Source organism: Typopeltis vanoorti, chromosome 20 (assembly GCF_054136105.1).
Source record: "Typopeltis vanoorti isolate ZY-2024b chromosome 20, IOZ_Tvanoo_1.0, whole genome shotgun sequence".
In the NCBI taxonomy this organism is placed as follows: domain Eukaryota; kingdom Metazoa; phylum Arthropoda; class Arachnida; order Uropygi; family Thelyphonidae; genus Typopeltis; species Typopeltis vanoorti.
In genome coordinates, this window is record NC_143568.1 from 21,461,110 (window position 1) to 21,477,998 (window position 16,889).

Sequence of the window (16,889 nt, forward strand, 5' to 3'; positions counted from 1 at the left end):
TCTCAATCATATCTCCCCTTTTCCACCTATGAACCAATTTTTGCAACCCACAAATCTTCAACCTGTTCTCATAAGGTTCATTCCATAGACCTGCTATCATCTTGGTCACTCGCCTCTGGATCCTCTCAATCTCCTCCCCATCAAGAAGAAACCTAGGTGACCAAATCTGGGCACAGTAGTCGAGATGGGGTCTTATCAAGGCTCAATACAGAGGAATTATAACTTGCTTGTCTCTCGTCAAAGTATTCTGCAGCATCCAAGTGATTTGATGAGCTGATTTAGCCACTTTTGCAATGTGTCCCCTAAACTTCAGCTCCCTATCCACCAACACTTCCAAGTCCCTGGACCTTCTTTGGTGCTGAAGAAGTATGAAATTGGTTTCCCTATTCCACAAATATACACAATACATATACACAAATCCTATCATTCTTCTCCTTGAATCAATTTCACCGTCAGGGAGCTCACAATCAATTCTGCAATCCATTCCATTCACTCACCACTCTCCATGCAGGAAATCTAGTCTGCACCCCCTCCACCCCCATTAACCACACTTACAAAACTTCTATGGATCGCCCCCTAGTTCTCTGACTATTTGTCATATATAGAAAAAATTCACTTGCATCAATTTTATAAAACCCCTTTAATATCTTAAAACTTTTTATCATTTCCCCCTCTTTTCTGCATATCAACTAAATTTTGTAACCCATAAACCTTCAACCTATCCTCGTAGGAATATTCCACAGACATGTCACCATCTTGGTCACTCGTCTTTCCTGGACCCACAAGAATCATAGTGTGGCTGAATCATAGCTTTATAGAGGGATATAAAGAGGAATAATAACTTCCTTATCTTTGTTAGTGTGTGCTTTTCAACATCCAAGTAATTATTTGACCTATGTTGCCAACTTTTGCAATATGCAATCTACTTACATATTACAAGAGATGACAAATGTATTGAACAAGAGAGATGTATATACAGTAATGTATTTCGATTTTCTAAAAGCTTTTCATAGATTGCACATGACAGTTAACAGATTAGTGATTTGGATATGTATCAGCAAGTTTTGTTTGGGGAGCAGTACCTTAGGAAGAGGAAAGTTACTTTATATGTTTGTGATGCTGTAAGAGGTTTAAATGGGGATATGCAGTTGTTTGCCAGTAGATGATACAATGTTGGGGAGATCTATGAAGATTGGAGCAGATTCTTTATAGCACAGATTGAATAGACTGAGTTGGAAAATGAGCTTACTGCCAGTTCATTCCTTGAAATGTCACTTCGAAAGCATAGACAGTTACGAGATAATTACTTGAAAAGCACATAACTGAAGGGATACGTGGTATGAGAGTGTTGGTCCTGGTCATTGGTTCAGAGGATATATGCATAAGTAAGGTGTCCTGTTACCTCCAATTGGTGAGAGCGATCATGTGGTATTGACTTGGGAGGATGCAAAATTTGTAGATTTCTCTCTTAAGAAGGGTTAGGTAATTATAACAAGCTTTGGAGTGAGCTTGCAGCAGTCCCATGGCAGAACATATTGCAGGGGAAAGATGTTAGCAGTGCATGGGATAAAATAAGCAAGTATCTGAGGAAGGCAATATCAGATTGTGTCCCCATGGTCAGGAAGACAAACAAGGTGGGCATTAGATGGATGAGTAGTAGTATCAAGCTTGATCTGCAAAAAATGAAAATGTTATGGGGAATTTAAAAGGAGAAAGGCGATCAGTACACCCATGAGCAGTACAAGGCTCAAGCTAGGAAGGTTACCAGCATAATAAGAAAAGCTAAATCAGATTATGAGAAGACCTTAGCCAAGGAGATCAAGGGTAATCCCAAAACATTCTTCTGCTATGTGGCAAGTAAAAGGAAGAATGACTTTGGAAGGATAACCTTAGTGGGTACTGATGGTATCAAGGTGACCAATTCAGATGTAATAGTAGAGTTACTGAGTGATAATTTTTCAAAAGTCTATCACCCAAGTGAGAATATCTCTGTACCTGTAGCAATAACTAATGTGAGAATTGAAGTTAAGAAAGCAGCGGTACTTAGTATATTGCAAAATTTAAATGCGAACACTGCTGTAGGTTTAGATGGAATATCAGCTCGGGTGTTGCGTGAATGTGCAAAGGAATTTTCAACACCTCTTACTTAGTTATTTAACTTAAGTTTGAACTTCATTCCCTAGGGAGTGGAATGAAGGAAGGCAAAGTACTTCCTTTGCATAAAGGTGGCTTTAAAACTGCCGTAGTTAATTACAGACCAATCACCATCTCGGGAGTGGTGGTAAAAGTATTGGAAAAGTTGGTTAAAGACAAAATTCAAGAATGGGTGGATCAGGATATGATACTCAATAAGGGGCCAACATGATTTTGTTAAAGGTCGATCCTGCCTTAGCAATTTATTACCTTTTATATAATAGAATGACATCTGAGTTGGACGAAGGAAATGGCTACACAGTGATACTTCTGGATTTTGCTAAGGCTTTTGACAGGATACCCCATGGAATAATGTTGTGCAAATTGGAGCAGATGGGGATGGATACTAAACTGGTGATATGGATAGAAGAATGGTTTGGGGAGAGATACCAGAAGGTGGTGTATGGAGGAGCAGAGTCCAGGATGAGGCAGGTGACCAGTGGTGTGCCTCAGGGCTCTGTGCTTGGGCCATTGTTGTTTAATTTGTACATAAATGATATAGGAAATGGCTTAAAGGGAGATATTCAGTTGTTTGCTGATGATGCAAAGTTGGGTAGCGCAATAAAAAATCAAGCTGATGTTGAGAATTTGCAGGATGATTTAAATAAGCTGACAAAATGGACAAAAGGTAATAGATGTCAGTTCAATGTGGAAAAGTGTAGGGTTATGCATTTTGGGATTAAAAGATTACCAACTGTGTACTACATTGTTGGAACAGCACTCCAAGAGATTGATAAGGCTAGGGACTTGTGTTGGTAGATAGGGAGATGAAGTTCAGAGGACACATTGCTAAGGTGTCTAAGATTGCACATAGGATTACTTGGTTATTGAGGAACACATTAATATCCAGAGATAAAGAAGTTATTATTCTCCTTTATAAAGCATTGATACTTCCACATTTGGATTACTGTGCTCAGGTCTGGTCATCCGGATTCCTTGGAGATGAGGAGGTTGTGGAGAGGGTTCAGAGGAGAATGACTAAGTTGGTGAGTGATGTAAAAAATGCTCCTTACATTGATAGATTGAAAGCTTGTGGATTGCAGAGGTTGGTTGATAGGTGGAGAAGAGGGGATATGATAGAAACATTTAAATTACTAAAAGGTTTTTATAAGATTGATGCAGGGAAAATGTTTCAGCTGTGTGATAGTGATGGAAGAACAAGAGGTCATCCCTGGAAATTAAGGAAAAGTGTGGTTAAGAAGGGTGTGAGAACAAGGTTTTTTGCCTGGAGGGTGGTGAATGAGTGGAATGCATTGCCCGACTCAGTTGTGAGTTCTTTGTCTGTAAATGAATTCAAGAAAAGATATGATAGATATTGTTTTGATATTTTGGGTCTCCCGCGATGAGTTCTACTGACTCCATGGAGATACCCATAGTAATAATAACAATAATAGATGGGATCCAGTATATATAGTTAGTGGGGATAACTTGAAGATGGAGAAGGTAAGGGTTCTAGTAACTGATGATGAAGAACAACCTCAAATGTAGAACCAATGTGGTAAAATTGTCATGATGGTGCAATGGATTATGGTAAATGATGAGGAGGATGTTGAAGCATAGGAATAAAGAGGTTATGGTTTTATTTATAAGGCCTTGATCAGGACAGTAGGGATAACTGTGCACCAATTTAGTTACCCGTTTTTCAAGAGAAGAAGGTATTTTGGAAAGGATTTAAAGAAGAGTGACTGTGATCACTAAAATATTGCATATGAGGATAGAATGAAAGAATGCCTTTTGATAGGAAGAAGGAGCAACATGACTGAGACATAAGTTGGTGAAGAGTTTTTACAAGATTAATATAGAAAATATTTTTCATAGAATGGATGGTAACAGTGGTAGAACAAGAGGCTATCCTGGAAGCTGTGAAAGGAGAGTATGAGCAGGTAGGTAATGAAGTAGGTCTTCAAGGGTCGTAGGATGCTGTACCTGAGTGAGGTGAATACGGAAACAGTGAATTAGTGTAAAGCATGACTTATATGTAACAGTGAGGACCTTCCATAGATTCTTTGCTTGAAAGTTATTCAAGTCCAAAACAACATGCAGCTTTAATTCGTAAATCTGCTTTTAATATCAAAAGCTTTTTTTTTTTCATTTTCTTTTAATGTAGCTCCCACCCACAGAAGGGTTGTTTGTAAACCTATAGTATGTTTGTACTGTAGGTGGGCTAAGAATATTTTATTTTATTTTATTTTATTGATTTTGTATTTTTTTATTAATTTTTTTACCTAGTCCAGATATCTGTTTACATCTGTCCACATTTGAGGAAACTGTTATTCCTCATGTTAAATCTCTTCATTTAAAAAAATAAAATGTTTAGTTTTTCATTAGTTGTTTCTACAGACTATAACAGATCATTATCTAGTTTGAGCCAGATAATAAACTGGTAGATGGATTTGGCAGTTTTAAGGTATAATGTTTTCATCGGGGGGGGGGGGCTCTAGTGCTAATTGATTGTTTAATTTACATTTTCTACACTTATCATTGGTTAATGAAACAAGGCCCAAACTACCAGCAGTAAATTACATAAAGAAATGAAAGTAATTAATCTTTATTAACTCCTTATCCTCATTAATTCAACAAAAAATATTTTTAATATTTTGCATAGAACATTTATTGAAAACTATTTAATTTAGCTACCTGTTTTTTAATCAGTTTCCTTGCCTCTGATTCATATAATAATATGCCTTAACATTGCTATTGGAGTTCTTTATTTTGATTTTATTATGGTATTTTGAAGATTTCCATATATTACTTGATTTTTTTGAAAGTAGTATTAGCTTTTGTCAGTCTTTGCATTATAATTCTTGTCATTTCTACCTTTAGTATCTACATTTGCTCCCAAGTATGTAAAATTCTTAACTTCTTCTATAGCATGCTGATCAATTTTGATCTCTTTGTGGCATTTGCTGTTTAGTTTAAGCACTTTCATTTTAGTCATTTATTTTAAGGCTAACCATTTGAAGCCATCTAGTGTCAGGTGGAATCTACCAAGATCAATTACACAGTGGGGTGTTGTTACAGACCTGGTGGATTGGTTGCTAGTGATGAAGAAATGCATCACCAAATAGAGATGATGAGCACGAAAAGAGTAATCATAATGGAAGACTTTAATTATCCAAGTATTGACTGGGAAGCAGTAAAATCGCATGAGAAGAATGAAACTGAATTTATTGAGCTGTTGCGGGACTTCCTCAAGCAGCATGTGACAAAAGAAACTCGAGATCAACGAGTGTTAGATTTGATTATAGTGTCAGAGGGAGTTAAATATTTTTAATATTTTGCATAGACGTTTATTTTGAAAACTATTTAATTCTGAGCAGGGAAGTAAGAAAGTAGATCTTCAAGGATTGTAGGATGCAGTACTTGAGTGTGGTGAATACAGGAACAGTTAAAGTTGTAATTATTCTGCCTCCTGTTGGTGACAATGATCATGCAGTACTCACTTGGAAAGTGATGATTAAGTTTATGAATGTTCCATTCCAAAAAGGTTACATGCTGAACTACAAAGCTGGAAATTATGACCACCTGAGGAGTATACTGACTTCATCAGAATGGTATCGGTTGCTGGATGGGAATATTGACAGTGCATGGGAAGCATTTTAAAATATACTTAAATGATACAATATCTGAATGTGTCCCAAGAGTTCAAAGATTAAATAGGGTAAGAGTCAAATGGGTGTGTAATCTTATTAAGCAAGAGATTTATATGAAACGGATGATGTAGAATGAATACTGTGTGCATATGGATGATATCCGTTATGAAAATTATAAGCAGCAGGCCTGAAGAGTCACAACTGTTGTACAGAAAGCTAAGTATGAGTATGAAAAGAAACTGGCTCTTCAAGCTAAAGACAACCCACAAGAATTCTATCAATATGCTGCAAGTAAAAGAAAGAATGAATATGAAAGAATAACTCTTCTGAATGCAGATGGTGTGAGGGTGACAGATGCAGAAGAGATTGTTGAACTAATGAGCGCCCATTTTGCTAAAAGCTATCATTCTGGTGTATGCAACATTGAGCTTACTGCTAACTCTTCTGAAGAAACTCAGGTGTATGAAGAGGAGGTATTAGAGCTGTTGCACAAACTGAATAAGAATTCAGCAATAGGGACTGATGGGATATCAGCATTTGTGCTAAAAAAGTGTTCAGCTGAACTGGCTATTCCTTTGACCAGGCTATATAATTTGAGTCTCAGAACAGAGAAGATTCTGCAGGAATGGAAGGAATGTATGACAATCCCATTGCACAAGGGTGGCGCAAAGGATGGTTCATGGACAATTCATCGCGACAGGGAAAATTAAAATTCATCGTGGAAAAAATTCACTCAAAGCGTTATTCGTTAGAAAATTGAAATGATATTGCTTTGATACTGATATATGAAAAGTAAATGCAGTGCAAGATAAATTTCACAAAATATAGTTTTTTATGTATTTATTTATTACATGTTTAAATTTTAATTAGGTTTTCATAATATTTTTATTCTTATACAATGATTTATGAGTTTCCTAATTTTCGGTTTCGTCTTAAAAACTTGTAAATATTTTTTATTACTTAAATACTAAATGTTCTGCTGATGGAATATTAATATTTACAAAACTAAACTGAAAAAAAAAAAAAAAAAAAATATATATATATATATATATTATCTGAACTAATTCAGAAGATCAAGTGTTTCAATTATTGAATACACGTGTATTTTGAAAATAACTCCACTATTCCTGCATATGAAAGATGTGTTGTACGCGATTGTCATTTACAGAGCTAGTTTAAGATCATAGATGAACTTTACATAAATCCTATCATCATTATGAAAATCAGCATAAGCTAAATTGCCATCTAAGGCTTCAGTACTAGTCATTACCTTTTCCTCCAATACTAGTTTTTTATAACACTAAGAAATTTTATATTTCATATTTAGTCTTCTTTACTGGAAAAATATATATAAATAGATAGGTATAGATGCATGCTCCCAAAGTGAAATACTTAATTAATTACTTCTCTTGTGAAACATTCTTATGTGGGAAATTTTTTCCTTTACATATATCCACGATGAATTTTCGTGCGACTAATTTTCCCCGCGATGAATAGTCTCCGTGAAGAATTTTCCTCGCAATGAATTGTCGGCGATCAATTTCCCCACGATGAATTGTTGGCAATGAACTGTCCGGACATGAAGACCGACGTATCCAACTATTGTCCATTCAGTATCTTAGGAGTGGTAGTGAAGATTTTGGATAAATTGGTTAGGACCCACATTCAGAAATGGGTTGACAGTAAATCTCTACTTTGCAATGAACAGCATGGGTTTACTAAGGGAAGATCATGTTTTAGCAACTTCCTCACATTCTATAATAATTTTACCATTGAGTTGGACAAGAGGAATGGATACACCATGATACTTTTGAATTTTGCTAAGGCTTTTGACAGAAAACAGCATTGAAGACCGTTTCATAAATTGGAGAATATGGGTTTGGATTATAAAACATTAGCATGGTTAAGAGAATGGCTGACTGACAGATATCAAAAAGTGCTATTCGGGAGATGCAAATCTTAAAGATTTAAGGTAACTAGTGGTGTACCACAAGGATTAGTTCTTGGTCCACTGTTATTCAATCTGTGCATTAATGATATTGGGAAGGATTTGACAGGTGACATACAGTTATGGGAAAATGGATGTCAGTTCAATGTCAGTAAATGTAATGTCATGCACTTTGGCATGATTAGATACCCAGTGTCATATTAATTGGTGGGATTATGCTAAAAGAAACTGATCAGGCTAGGGATCTTGGAATGTTATTAGATAGCAAGTTGTAGTTCAGGGGTCATGTAGCAAAGATTACAATTGCAACTCAAAAGTTAATTTAAATGCTGAAATGAACTTCCACATGTAAAGATAAGGATGTCGTTTTGCCTCTTTATAAGGCGTTGATAAGATCTCTCTAGGACTATTGTGTTTAGGTCTGGTGTTCTGGTTTCCATTGTGATTCTGATACATTGAAGAGAGAGAGAGAGAGAGTGCAAAGGAGAGTGTTAAAAATGATATTGGGATTGTGGAATACTGATTATGAAGACAGATTTAGAATTTGTAGACTCTAGCAAACAGGAGAAATGTGTCCTCCCTCGATGAGTCTCGGACTCCCTGGAGTCCGAGACTCATCGAGGTTACTCATCATAATTTCAGCTGTTTTATAGCAGTCTTCCGAGTTTGTTTGTATATCATTGTATTTTAATGATTATTGATCATGCTAATTAGTATTTAAATGGTAAATAAATTTGATTAATAGTTTTCCTAGTCTGTCACAGTTTGAGGGAACTATTATTTTTTACTGTCATATATCATTTAATTTTTTTATTGTTATTTCCATAAACTCTAACAGTTCATTACGGTATATAGTACAGGCTAGAAGGGTAACGAGTGTGGTAAAAACAGCAAAAGCCGATTATGAAAGGAAACTAGCTATGCAAGCAAAAGAGAATCCCAAACAGTTCTTTCAATATGCTGCAAGCAAGAAAAAAACTGTACATGGCAAAATGATTTTAAGGAATGACGATGGTAAAGAGTTCACTGAACCAGTCGATATAGTGGAGTTACTGAGCGTGCACTTTGCAAAAGTATATCATCCAGGTGGCGACGTTGAAAAAATGAAGGAACCATTAGTTTATATGGGAATTGTGATGAATGAAGTGGAGGTGAATAGTCTATTACAGAACCTTAATGTGAATACATCTGTGGGATTGGATGGTATACCGGCACGGGTCTTGCATGAAGCGGCTAATGAATTATCAGTGCCCTTGACCATGTTGTTTAATCTGAGTCTCAGGTCTGGCTTAGTCCCGAAGGCGTGGAAAGAGGGGAAAATAGTTCCACTGCATAAAGGAGGATCCAAGACTATGGTTGCAAATTACCGACCGATCAGCATATCAGGAGTCGTTGTCAAGGTCTTGGAGAAAGTAGTCAAGGGAAAAATACAGGAATGGATTGATGAAAATGAGATACTGTACAGAGGACAGCATGGCTTTGTGAAAGGTAGATCATGCCTCAGTAACTTGCTCAAGTTTTATAACAGGGTGACGGCTGAACTGGATAAGGGAAATGGGTTTACAGTGATACTGCTGGACCTGGCAAAGGCATTTGACAGGATACCACATGGAATTCTAATCCGTAAACTACAACATATGGGAATGGATATAGTGTTGGTGAGATGGATAGCTGGGTGGTTGATGGAGAGATATCAAAGAGTAGTTTATTCAGGAGTAGAGTCCAAAAAACGGCCTGTGACTAGTGGTGTGCCACAGGGTTCTGTTCTTGGACCACTGCTGTTTAATCTGTTCATTAACGATATAGGGAATGGTCTAAGTGGGACAGTTCATTTGTTCGCTGATGATGCAAAGTTGGGTAGGGCGATAGTGAATGCAGAAGATGTCAAAGTCTTGCAAGATGATTTAGATAGATTGGAGTTCTGGACTAAGGAGAATGGATGTCAATTTAATGTGACAAAATGTAAGGTTATGCATTTCGGAGTGAAAAGATTAGCAGCAGTATACCACATTAGTGGAACTGTACTCCAAGAGATTGATGAGGCCAGGGACTTGGGAGTGTTGGTGGATAGGGAGATGAAGTTTAGGGGGCACATTGCGAAAGTAGCTAAATCAGCTCATCAACTCACTTGGTTGTTGAAAAATACCTTGACGAGCAGAGAAAAACAAGTTATTGTACCTCTGTACCGAGCCCTGATAAGACCTCATCTCGACTACTGTGCCCAGATTTGGTCACCTCGGTTCCTTCTTGATGGGGAGGAGGTTGAGAGGATCCAGAGGCGAGTGACTAAGATGATAGCAGGTCTATGGAATGCACCATATGAGAACAGGTTGAAGATTTGTGGGTTGCAGAAACTAGTTGATAGGCGAAAAAGGGGAGATATGATTGAGACATTCAAATTGCCAAAAGGATTCTATAGGATTAATTCAGATGATATTTTTGAGATCAGGACTGGTGGTGGGAGAACTAGGGGACACCCATGGAAGCTGGGCAAGAGCGTGGTTAGCAGGGGTGTTAGAGCTGGGTTCTTTACTTTTAGAGTGGTAAATGAGTGGAATAAGCTGCCAGAGTCTGTTGTGGGTGCTATGACAGTGAGCGAGTTCAAGGCAAGGTATGATAGATACTGTGAGAATGTTGAACAGCTGTGTGAACATGATGTTTAGGGCCTCCCTCGATGAGTCTAAAGACTCCTGGAGTAGCCCGTGGTAATAATAGTAATAGTAATAGTAATAGTAATTACATAGCTGAGCCAGCTAATGAACATTTAGTGGAATATGCAGTTTAAGGCACAATGTGCTCATTGTGGGGGGGCACAATGAGCAACAGTGTGAAATGCCTCTTTTTTGTTTAACTTATATTTGATGCTCTTATTATTAGTTGCTCTGAAAATGGCTCTTGAAATAAGGCCAAAATATTGATTGATTTTTTTTGATTGTTGTGAAATATATTTAAATTATTTTCAGGCTTTAAAGAAAAATATAAATCCAGCACTATATTCTCTGGTGTTCGCTGTTTTTACTGTGTCAAGATTTCTCTCTTCACTCTTGTGGGCTCGTTGGGTATGTACATGGAGGTTGAATGAAATTTGAATAGAAACAAATAATATTAAAATAAAACCAAATTAATAGGAATAAGAAAAATCAAATTAAAAATTAAATATTGATTAAAAAAAATTCATATTACAGATGCTTTGCCATTAATTCTTTTCAATAAAATGATTTTTTAATTATCTTTGGAATTTTAAGCTTTATGAATTATTAGATTGCATTCCAGGAGTTAGGAAAACAAATTATGGCAGAGTAGCACAAAAATAGATACATGCAAGAGAGGAGAAAGCAGAGTATGAAGAAGCAAAATAGGGAGTGAAAGAAGAGTTTTACACCATAATAAGAAGAGTGTCTTGAAGTTGCCTCAAGTTTCTCTAGGGCAAATAGTAAGGATATTAGTGATGCCATCAGAATGCAGAGATGGTAAGTGAATGACGTTGATTATATTGGCAGGTACAAATGATCTGGCAGACAATACGAGGGTGTGCTGAAAAGTTGTGATAATCACCATGAAGGAATTGAGGTAGAACCATGTAACTTACAGGTTATTCTGCATATTCCCCATGTAGTGTTAAACACTTGTTACAATGCTGCTGCATCATTTGCAATCCTCTGAGAAAAAAAAGTCTTTCCCTTGTTGCACAAACCAGTCCTCAGCTGCAGATATGACTTCATCATCTGTTGTTAATTTTGTTCCTTTCAAGTGTTTCTTTAAATTTGGGAATAGGAAATAGTCAGATGGGGCCAGGTCTGGTGAATAGGGTGGGTGAGGCAGACACTGAAAGTCCACGTTGTGTATTGTCTGTTGGGTTTCATGAACAGTGTGAACAGGTGCATTGTCCTGCAAAAGCAATGTGCCTCTGCTCAGTTTCCCGTGGTGAAATTTCAGTACTTCCTTCAGAGCCGTTGAAAAACTGATGTTGTAACAGTTTCACCTTTTTTGCAGTACTTGGTAAAGATTAGACCATCCATATCCCGAAAGATAATGGCAAGAACCTTCCCTGCTGACTTTTGGGTATGGAACTTCTTTGGCTGTGGAGAACCTTTGTGTCTCACTCCACTGACTGTTGTTTGGTCTCTGAGTCATAGTGATGAAGCCATGTTTCACCAACAGTCACAATACAAGCCAAAAAATTTGCACCTGATTTCTCAAAATGATCCAAAATCCTTTGAGATGAAAGATCTCTTTTTTTCGACATTCACACATTTGGGGACCCACTTCACTAAGACCTTCTGCATGTCCAGATGTTGGTGGATAATGACCCCAACTCATTCCTTGGATATCCCTAGAATCTTTGCAATGTTTTTGGATGGTATTCATTTATCATCAAGGATCAGGGCATGCATTGCATCAATGTTTTCAGGTGTGATCGCTGAAGATCTTCCTGACCTGGGGGCATCTGTTGTCTCAGGATGCTTAGTTTTAAATATCGCCACCCATCTGGCAACTGTTGGATACGCTGGAGCATAGTCCCCTAAAGTCTCACACGAAGTTTGAATCTCAGTTGCAGACTTTTCTCGCAGTATGAAAAACTTGATGATAGCCTGCACCTGTGCCTTTCAATTTCTTCAAAACCTCTGACGTGTTATATATCCTAAAAGAAAAAGAACAAATTATTATAATTTGATGAAGCATGGGGTTTAATGGGTTTTAAGATGTTCTTTCTTGCGTTATTCTTCTTCTTATTATTACGTGACACCTCCAGGGAGTTCAAAGACTCATCGCGGGAGGACACCTACTCTACAGCTCTCTCTCTCTCTCTACCACTCAATCCACAAACTACAGCAAATCACATCATCTACTGCCCACCACCACTAGTATTTTTACAGACAATTACAAACATCCATTCCTGCAGCGGGATTCCCGCAGCCTTTTAGCTGGAGAGCGGATATGCTAACCACTCGGCCAACCAGCCGGCATATTAGTTATATACCAGTTATATTAGTTGCTTTCATATCATTTTTGTTCGAGGTGTTTATCAGAACTTTTCAGCCCCTGCCCGCCTTCATAATATGGAAGCCAAGAAGATATGAGAGTTGTTGGAACATGCAAGTGAGAGAGCAAAGATTGTCAGTTTGTTGCCATGTGTGATAGAGATCAGTTGAGAAGAATGGTTAGGAATGAGTCAGTGCATAGGTTGTACAGGAGATTACTGCAGGGTTTGTGGATGTATGAAGTGAGTTTGATGGATAAAAGAACTTATATAAGACTGATAGTTGACATTTCAGTGGATTTGGATTTAGGTTTATTGAGCAAGTATTGATAGGTGAGAGTTCAAAAGTGCAGAATCAGGGAAACTACAGTTTTATTTTTGTTTTACAGTCATGGCCGAGTGGTTAAGGCGACGGATTAGAAATCCCCTGGGGTTTCCCTGCACAGGCTTGAATCCTGTCGACTGCAAAAAGTTTTGTTGGCCTGGTTGGCCAAGTGGTTAGTGTATCTGCTCTCCAGCCAAAATGCTGTAGGTTCAAATCCCACCGTGGGCATGGTTGTTTGTGATTGTCTGTGAAAGTGGTGGTGGGCAGCAGATGGCATTGGTGTAGTAACGGTTCATTGTAATTGGATTGAATGGTGGAGACAGAGAATTGTACAGCAGATGCCCTCCCTCAATGAGTCTTTGGACTCCCTGGAGGTGTCACATAATAATAATAATATAGGTGACAGGCAGTTCTGAATTGGAGTGAACAAGTGGAAGAATGATCAAAGCTGCATGTAGCTCTTCAGGTTATGAAATTGAGCAAGAGAGACAACACTAAGTGTGAGGGAGGTTGGAGCTGAAGAGGATGTTGTAGTTTATGTATACTGTTACTAAAAGCATGCAGAATAAGGAGAGGATTTTTTTGAATTGGGTAGTTCAACTTAGCCAAAGGTTATAGGCATTATCAAGATTGGTTGACAGAGGATGATATAATCATAGGGATAGAATGCAGTAGGTATTGTAGTTTCAGAAAGCACAGAGGAAACAGGATGTGGGAGGTTTTGCTAATAATAGCAGAACTGAAACCAAACAGAATAGGAGTTCTGCAGGAGGATAGTGCATTTATGACTACTTGGTGTGAGATAGAGGCTGACAGGTTAAATATGCAGTTGGTTACTGCTATAGGCCAAGGGTTACAAGGAAGAATATAGATGGCATGAAATGACAAATTAGCATGAGTGCAGATTGAGTAGCTATTATTGGGATTCAGTTACAGACCAGAAGAAAATGATTCCATTTTCTTCTGGTCTATCAGCATTCCTCTTTCCAAGTTATGCTGCTAAGAGATAATTATGTGAGATAGCAGGAATGGAGAGGACTCAAGGTATGGGAGTGCTATAGATCTTTGTGATAGCATCAAAGAACTAAGCAGTAACCAAAGTAGTAATATTGCCTCCATTTAGGGAGAGTGATGATGATGCATCTTGATCTGAGAATTGCCAGACGTGAAATTTTCAGTTAAGGAGTAGAATTACAAAGCAGATGATTATGACAAACTGAAGAGCCAGCTTGGAGCAGTACCATAGCATAAAAATCTGGAGGTAAAAGATGTTAGCATTGCATGAGATATAGTCAAGGGATGTTTGATGGTTGTATCTATACCCAGAGTCGATTGAATAAACCATGTAGGAGTTAGATGGATGAAGAGTATCATTAAGAATGACCTACAAAAAGAGAAAAACTTGTAGAGAGCATTTAAAGAGAAATGCAGTCAGCAAGCTCATGAGCAGTACAAGGCACAGAAAAGAAGGATTACTGGTTTGGTAAAGAATGGAAAGCAAAAGCAGATTATGAGAGGAAGCTAGCCAAAGAAAATCCCTGAGTGCTTTTGCTGTATGCCAAGTAAAAGGAAGAACAACTGTGGAAGGATCACCTTAATGGGAGCTGATGATGTGGAGGTAACAGAAGTAAACAAAGTAGTTGAATTACTGAATGATCATTTTGCAAGGGTGTACCATTCAGGTAGAGATATTGCAGTACCTCATGGACTGATGTGAGAATAGAAATAGAGGAGGTGCTTAGGATATTGCAAAACCTTAATGTCAGTACAGCCATGGGATTAGCTGGGTTATTAGTCCATTTATTATGATAATGTGCAAGGAAAGTGGCACCTCCTCTGCCAAAGCTGTTTCATATAAATTCTTTAGCCCTAGGAAGGTGTGAAGGGAGCAGAAAGAAGGAATCGTATAAAGGATGTTCTAAGACAGAATAGATTGAATTATCAAATTACAGACCAGTCAGTATCTCAGGAGTTGGTAAAAGGCAGAATTCAGGAATGGGTGGATAAGCATATGATATTCTATTGGAGGGACAGCATGGGTTTTTTGAAAGATAAGTCTTGCCTTAGTAATTTGCTCACTTTTTTTTTTAATAAGGTGGCATTTGAATTGGATAAAAGAAATGACTGCACAGCCATACTGCCGGACTTCGTAAAGGCATTTGACAAGATATTACATGGAACTGTACTACATAAATTGGAACAAATGGAATTAGATATGAAGCTAGTGATATAGATAAGAAAATAGCTTATATATATCAAAGAGTAGCATAAGAGATTGAATCTGGGAGAGGATGGTTAACTAGAGATGTAGTGCAGAGCAGCCACTATTTAATTTGTACATCAATGATATAGGAAATGATTTAATGGGAAATATTCACTTGTTTGTTTATGATGAAAAACTTGGAAGAACAATAATCAATGAAGAAGATATAGTGATATTGCAGATGACTTAAAAGGCTGGCATTTAATAACATCTGCTATTTTAATACCTACATACATACATAGTTTATTCACAATATGATACAATGTGAAAAGGGAAAAGCAATTTATATTAAAAATTAAATATTGCAAATTATGGTCTTCCAAGTCTCTCTATCTTGAGCTAGATGGAGTTTTGCAGTTCAGCCAACTGATGGTTTCATATATGTATTGCCAAAATTGTTTGCATGGTCTTCCTCTACTGCGTTTGCCATCTTCTGGTTTGTACAGGATGAGAGATTCCAAAAAGGGCAAGACTTCAGGATGTCTGAGTTGATGCCCAAGCCATCTGAGTTGTAGTTTTTTGACTATACTGAAAAGTAGTTCTTGCTTAGCCAGATTTAGCACAGCAGAGTTAGTGATGCAGTCCATCCAAGTGTATCCAAGGATCAGTCTGAGACATGTAGTTCCAAAGGAGTTAATTAGATCTGTAGTTTTTTTGGTGCTTATTGTCCAGGTTTGAGAACCATGCAAGAAGATGGATCTACTGGTTGCATGGTATAGTATAATTTTAATTGTATCTTTAATGATACTAATGATGATTTCCAGATGGGATGGAGTTTGTTATGGGAGACTAGAGCCAGCTGTTTACGTTTTCTGATATCATTTTCTGTATTGCTGATGTACGTTCCAAGGTATTGAAAGTCCTTGACTCTCTCTAATGGTTTATTGTTTATATGAAGTATAAAGTTTTCACAACCTATTGAGAATACTTTGGACTTTTGGATGTTGATCTGCAGACCAATAAGTTTAGCCTGTGCCTCTAGTAGACTGAGATGTTTTTGTGCATTGTTGGTTCTGTATCAATAAGTACAACATCGTCAGCAAAGCTAAGATCAGTTATTTGCATAGTGTGGGTAGATGTTTTAATGTTAAAACCAAGATCTTCTGTGTTGATGTTCCAGAAGATGTTTTCTTCAGTCCAAGCATATTAAAAACAAATGAGGTGCTAGTACATCATGTTGCAGGAATCCTGTTGTCACTGGAAATGATTCAGATGTTTCTGTTTTAAAGATTACTGTAGCATTGTAATCTTTATGAGGCATTGAGATTGCTTGTATGAGAGTTTCGAGGGTAGACCATAGAAGCTAAGTATTTTAAACATTGCTTCTCTATTAATGAAGTCTAAAGCTTTTTTGAAGTCTGTAAAGGTTAAAATGAGTGGTAAGTTTTTATCACGTGAACCTTCTATGATTCTTTTGATGCAGTGTATCTGTTCTATTGTACATTGTTTTTTTAGAAATCCAGCTTGGTTTTTTTTTTCCTTAAAAGTGGTGTTAAGAATAGAGTATCATCCTACAATAGGATGATACTCTATTCTTTTGAGTATCATCCTATTGTAGATTTTAACTATGGTTGATAGCAAAGTAA

General features: G+C 37.3%; 1 protein-coding gene across 3 annotated transcripts in view; it reads left to right on the plus strand.

Annotated features, from left to right (window-relative positions):
• Positions 1–16,889, plus strand: part of LOC150095276 (MFS-type transporter SLC18B1-like) — a 545,110-nt gene that overhangs the window by 64,272 nt on the left and 463,949 nt on the right. For all 3 annotated transcript variants that reach the window (XM_090410476.1, XM_090410480.1, XM_090410477.1), the window contains exon 3: positions 10,698–10,793. In XM_090410476.1, the coding sequence (XP_090266602.1) occupies positions 10,698–10,793 (96 nt within the window). The remainder of the gene's footprint in view (positions 1–10,697; positions 10,794–16,889) is intronic.